General features: G+C 46.8%; 1 protein-coding gene across 1 annotated transcript; it reads left to right on the plus strand.

The window, feature by feature from the left end:
* The first annotated feature begins 3,098 nt into the window (after positions 1–3,098).
* BDW43DRAFT_103376 (fructose-bisphosphate aldolase FBA1) lies at positions 3,099–5,310 on the plus strand. The gene is made up of 5 exons (XM_032037799.1): positions 3,099–3,257; positions 3,524–3,673; positions 3,741–3,851; positions 3,917–4,219; positions 4,282–5,310. Exons 2-5 carry the CDS (start codon positions 3,566–3,568, stop codon positions 4,840–4,842), a joined length of 1,083 nt encoding a protein of 360 aa, XP_031899617.1. The 5' UTR covers positions 3,099–3,257; positions 3,524–3,565; the 3' UTR covers positions 4,843–5,310.
* Positions 5,311–6,752: the final 1,442 nt, after the last annotated feature.

Here is a 6,752-nt window from a genome sequence, read left to right on the forward strand (position 1 = left end):
GTTCTTTGTAGTTATGCAACTTGGGCTCGTTGCGTTTCAAGCATCTGATATAAGTCTCCCGTGTGGCCAAACAAGTAAACCCTCAATCATTAACATACATTCAATATCAGCAGCAGCAGCAGCAGGGACACAAAATCATGTCAGTGAAAGACCCTTTTTCATTTCACTGGATGCCAAATTTATTCCATAGTAATGGACAAATCACAGGGATTTTTCAACTCTTAGTATACGGACTACCTAGGTCGCGTTGATTTAAACCCTCTTTAGTATACTTTCTATACCACAGTCAACTTAAGCAACTAGCGTAGCTTATTGGGAGTCCTGTAAAATCCAATTGCGATACCCAAACACTCATCATCCAATCACCTATCTTACTCCGTTTATCCCTTCTTTGGAAGCAGATATGTTGCAACGCCCACCACCGGTGCACAGTTTACAATATTATTGCTGGCTCAACCTTGAGGCCTACTTTGCAGTTGCCAACACTAGAAAACTTCCGCCGTCTACAGAGTAGTGAAAACATGATAAAGAGACGACTTTATAATGATACCGCGCCACCAGGGCAGTTTCACCTCGAGCCGAATTGCTTTCTACCACCATACATCGGCATTTCCATATGCCATTAGGGGCATAGCATTTGAACAGATGCCACAAATTCAAGCAAAACTCACGGTGGTGAATATTCAATCATAGCCACTTACAACCAAGCCAATTCACATCTTTCTAACCTTGGCTTTAGCCATAGGACAAGACATACACCAATCTAACCTATCTTTTTTTTTCATGGAATCGGTAGCATTCATATCACGCTCATCTGAATCTATCTGGTCTCAGCGGTGGCACCGGGAGATCAAGGGCAATGCAAACAGAGTATAGAGGAGCTCTGTCTAGCAATTGAAAAGAAGGAAATGAGAGTCTGTGTAAAATGAGAAGAAGCAGGTGGGTGGGACATGGCTCTATCGGCGAAGGTCGGCTTCTAGCAGGGGTTGAATCTGTCTCGCCAGACCACATGAATATGCCATGGCGTTATATTGAATGTTCTCTTAATAGGAAGAGCCTTATTGAGGCTTGTAATATTTTCCAATATACTATGGGTAAGAGCGACCCGGACAATAATATATTCTAGAGTCTTTTACTAACGTTCTAGGCTAAAGAGCAAAATAGAGCAATGGCGACAATTGGCCTTAGGAGATCAGAGAACGGAGATTTGCCAAAACCCATTGACTTTTATGTCCTAACGCCCACAGACTTTGGGAACGAGCTCGTTTGGCTTTGCAGCCAATAAAGCTTTCAGGAGACCAAGAATGTCTTACCCTGAAATTCCTCGCTCTTGGGAGATCACCGCTATTCTGCTATTTACCGGATAACGCATCCAAGGCTTATGGACGCACTTCTGTCTCCTGTTAGAGCTAGCCAAATCCAGAGTTAATTTTACCGACCTGCCTAAGATATGTGATCTTTGTAATACTTGGAGTATCAAGTACTTCAAATATCAATTACTGTATGTTGTCCTTAGAGTGGTGCATATGTCCTATACATCGTGACAAATGCAATTCTTGGTTTAGATTTCTCCCCATCTTTCCATCCATTATAGGTGAGATCAGGTGAGATCAGCTATCTTAAGATACGACTCACCCTCGAAGCCGACGTTGATCAAGTAAAAAGCCTCTAGTATTTGTTCAAACGAGGCTTCCATCCCGGGGGTAGCTTTGCGAACTAGCGTATACATATATCTTCTACTACTGATTCCAACACCTACAACATCATGGGACCCAGGATAAGCTTGGATAGACATATGCGAAGATCGACTCGATTCAGGAACAACGATATAGATATCTAGTTATCTCGCCTTGAAGACTCGTACAGCGTCCATCACCATACCAGCAGCACCAACAACACTCCAAACCAAATTAATCTTAGGGGTCTGATAGAGTAATCTATAAATAATAGCGACTCGACGTATCGGAAAAGAATATGTAAATCAAGGTTGTCTCAGAGGGACTATATAGATCAACGTAGCCGCCGTAGCTTCTTGAACCTTGCTGCCCACATCTTTCAAAGGTGGTGATGTATGAAGACCACCTGAATCACTTTCTGATATACCCTAACTTTAACCTGATGTATGTGCGTACGGTACAGTTGAATGCGATGAATGACTTCGGTTATCTTCGGATTTCAAAAGGTGTACTACTGATAGATAGGAGCTCTTATCTAACAGAAACCATGATCTCGCTCGAGAACCACAAGGCCTACATTCTTGTCTTAGCATTGATGACGAACGATAGTCATTGTATTTCCGCGTGCCAATCTGGCAAATCATATGTAGATATGCATCAATTGTATTTATGCACATTTGCGGGTAATGATAGCAACATTGGAAGACCATTCATTTTGTTCCACAGGTGGAACAGATGGAAGGGTGGTTTCCACCAATGAACCGTCGAAAGTGTGACAAATGACCGGTTCCTTCTTATCAAAGGTAGCAACACTCCCGATTATGGATTCAAGGATGCTATTACGAGATTCGGGATATACCAAGACCGGGGTATGGATATCTACCCCCGCCAACCTGGGCTGGAACGCTTGGGAGCGTCTGCTTTTTATTCAATTGGTATATTTTTTGTGTCAGCTGAACAGGTATAAGAGGGCCTAGGCATAGAAAGACAGAAAGATGCCGAAAGACTTGGAAAGAATTGAAACGGGTACGGGGGATGAGATCTCCCGCCGATTTCCCCGATGTTTGGGCTACCACGAAAGAAATACGGAGAGAAATGGGTCAATGTTTTCGCAGTGGACGGTCGACCCCAGATTCAACGAACAACAATAACATCAACTTGACTACATTGTTGAAGAATTGTGAACCCGTTAATGAGGGTATCCAGAAAGGGCCCACCTTACATACAACAAGTATCATGTCGTAGTAGTTCAAGGCAATCGAATCGGGTCCATGGAAGGTATGAAGGTGATGATGTCATGTGATGGCGGGGGTTCTCGGGAAGGGGGTCTTGTTGGGCCTCAGGCCAGAAACCCGCGTCATGGTCAGAACCCCACCAACGTCACGGGAAGAATTGGGAAGAACTTGTTGAACTTGGACTTTACCCTCGGGCAATAGAAGAAAGTGTGAATGACTAACTAATACTACCAATTCTCCTCTCTCTCTTCCTGTTCTTCTTCCTTCTTCTCTCCTTTTCCTTATATATCATCATCCCCCCCCCAAATCTTTTGATCTTCTTAACTTCATCATCACGCCAGACCCGGTCAGTGAAATCATACTGATACCATCCGTTCCCCACCACCCGGTGAGTTCTTTCGACTGCTGTTGCCCCTCCATTAGTGGTTCAACGTGCCCCTCATCCCTCCCTTTGCCAATGACCTGTTATTAAATCCCCTGCTCCGTATTCGTCGTTCGGTAAAGATCCTTAGTTTATGAGCTGTTACGGAACTTATTTCTAGCTGTTCATCTCCTCTATTTCTCTCCTCTTTCCTTTCTTCTTCCCCTTTAATAAACTAATCCAATTCCTAGTCGAGCAATCACTCTCATCTAACCAACTGCAAAACAATCACAATGGGTGTCCTTGAGAAGCTTTCCCGCAAGACTGGTGTCATCGTCGGTGACGACGTCCTCCGTCTCTTCGAGTACGCTCAGGAGAAGGGCTTCGCTATCCCCGCCATTGTAAGTCAACCGGGTGGATCATCCACCACCGATCTGGACCACCAATTGACCGAGACAATTTGCACAGAACGTCACCTCCTCCTCTACCGTCGTCGCTTCTCTCGAGGCTGCTCGTGACCAGAACTGCCCCGTCGTCCTTCAGCTCTCCCAGGGTGGTGCTGCCTACTTCGCTGGCAAGGTAAGTCGGAAAGCCACCCACACGGTCTGGCCACAAGGGGTACACCGCTAATATAGTGCGTTTAGGGCGTTAGCAACGACGGCCAGAAGGCCTCCATTGCCGGTGGTATTGCTGCCGCTCACTACATCCGTAGCATTGCTCCCGCCTACGGCATCCCCGTTATCCTTCACACTGACCATTGCGCCAAGAAGCTCCTCCCTTGGCTTGACGGTCTTCTGGATGAGGATGAGCGCTACTTCAAGCTCCACGGCGAACCCCTTTTCTCCAGCCACATGATCGATCTCTCCGAGGAGCCCGTCGACTACAACATCCAGACCACCGCCGCCTACCTTAAGCGTGCTGCCCCCATGAAGCAGTGGCTCGAGATGGTGAGTGACACACATGACCCTTCTCTGAATATAGCGTGACGAGGGACTAACGGATGCTCCAGGAAATCGGTATCACCGGTGGTGAGGAGGACGGTGTCAACAACGAGGACGTTGACAACAATTCCCTGTATACCCAGCCCGAGGATATCCTGGCTATCCACAACGCTCTCTCTCCCATCAGCCCTTACTTCTCCATTGCCGCTGGCTTCGGTAATGTCCACGGTGTCTACAAGCCCGGCAACGTCAAGCTCCACCCCGAGCTTCTCCAGAAGCATCAGGCTTACGTCAAGGAGAAGACCGGCTCCGCCAAGGACAAGCCCGTCTTCTTCGTTTTCCACGGTGGTTCTGGTTCCTCCAAGGCTGAGTACAAGGAGGCTATCAGCTACGGTGTTGTCAAGGTCAACGTCGACACTGACATGCAGTACGCCTACCTCTCCGGTGTCCGTGATTACATCCTGAACAAGAAGGACTACCTCCTGTCCGCTGTCGGCAACCCCGACGGTGAGGACAAGCCCAACAAGAAGTACTTCGACCCCCGCGTGTGGGTGCGTGAGGGTGAGAAGTCCATGAGCAAGCGTGTCCAGGAAGCCCTGGAGGACTTCAGCACTGCTGGCCAGCTGTAAACGTCTTTTTGATACGATGTCTCTGCCGATACGATGAATCAGATACCAGTACATAAATTGATCAGTCCAAGAACGGAGAAGAACGAAGACATATTTTTTGACATTAAAAGTGGAACCCATTTATTTTTTATTTATCGATTTGGGAGAATGGATCATGCACGGCTGGGTGGCTGGAGTTGAGTGATTGGTCAATTGAGATGTATGTAGAAGTAGTAGGATGAGGATGAATCCACTAATTAACTTATATACCTGTACAAATATCGTGCTGTGGTTGTGACTGTTGCCGCCGGTCCCTCTTGAGTATTTCCCGTTCTTGACTTTGATTTATTGAAGACTTCGGGGGGGTGCGTAGGATGTTCCACTGTGGCTCTGTGGCTTTTGACAGCTGTAGCAGGTTTCCATCTTCAGCCCTACCAATCACTAAACTCGGTCGTTGCTGTCTTGGCATCCGGTGATCGCGCATACGAGATCGATCATTGATCGAGTTAGACAGGTTTCTGATAGTGTACACCGCCAGGGGCTCAAGGGTCCAGGTCAATACTGCCTATGCGTGCCCCACAATTTTGCTACATACAGTAGTATATTAGCCTGGGGGGACTTTTGTGTCAGTTGCTATGGCATTAAGTAAGGAGTACGAAGTACATACTCCGTAAGTATGGAACGGCTAATGGCGACATGGTGCCTCAGACACAAACAAGTGCTCTGTTGATGACAGATCTGTACTCCATACGGAGTACTGTGCTTCACACTGTTACTGTTATCTACTGATACTACACTGGAGTACGACATTAATTCCGGATGACTCTTTCTTTGTAGTCATTCCCATGATATGGAAATGGCACGCGCATTCCCCTTTCCGGATAGGATCAATTTAGTGTTGGAGACTAAAGAGAGATGTCTTACTATTAGCAATAGTATTGGATTACTAGTAGTAGAGTGTAGCCGCACGGCCACAGGTGGCGGTGCTGATTGAAAACTTTGTCCGGTGAGGAATGGATGTACCTCAGGTTGTACCTTGTCGGCGGTTGAATATGAAATAGTACATAGCACATTTGTACACAAATGGTGTACGTACGTCAAACACATCAGCCATCCAAACCCATGGATCAAAGAAATCCCACGTACCGCCGGCGTCTTAACAAGCAGAAAAACAAGCCAATCGACCGGCTCGAGGGATACTCCACCGTTGTCTCAGAAAATCTTGACCATGTTCCAGACTTAAAATCTAGTGGTGTCTTTGATTGGCTAGCCAAAATAGCAGTCGGCATCGTACGGCCACCCCGCCAATGAGCGAGCTGGGAGTGGATCGGGGTTTTCTTTTTTCTGGTTTTGTTGTTGAGAAGTTTTTCTTTTCCGCTACAATATTCGGCGTATTCACCATTTTTTGAATGGGGTCAGCCCCGTTGGGCGCCATTTCTAATGCTAAACTGTTCACGCGTGGATGGAGAGAGTATTAATAGCATCACGCTGGGGCGGATCGTGTGAGACATTCTTAACAGGGTCTTTTCTCGACGTCACTGATTCACATATCTCCTACGAGTGATCGCCCGCCGAGAGAAGGAATTTGCTCCGCAGAAGGGAAACGGTCAATTGGTGTACGGGTTAGTCAGTCTTGACTGTTGTCAGTTGGCCATACAAAGGACTAAGTTTTGATATGTTCCAGACCCGCCTCCACTGTTTTACCCACTCGCCCTCTCTGTTCCATGCGGATCCTTCTGTTGTCACTTTATCTGTCGCATCCATCTTGCATAACTTCTTTTCTCCAATTTTCCGTTCTTCCCTCTTTTGGATGTCTTGTTCCGTGTGAGACCATCGCTTTTTTTGTCTTTCGTTTCGGTGTCTCTTTCTTTCTCCTATCCCCTACATTGTCGCGTACCCCTAATCCATGTCGCCTTGACCGCCAAGGCATC

Source organism: Aspergillus alliaceus (assembly GCF_009176365.1).
Source record: "Aspergillus alliaceus strain CBS 536.65 unplaced genomic scaffold BDW43scaffold_26, whole genome shotgun sequence".
Classification (NCBI taxonomy): Eukaryota; Fungi; Ascomycota; class Eurotiomycetes; order Eurotiales; family Aspergillaceae; genus Aspergillus; species Aspergillus alliaceus.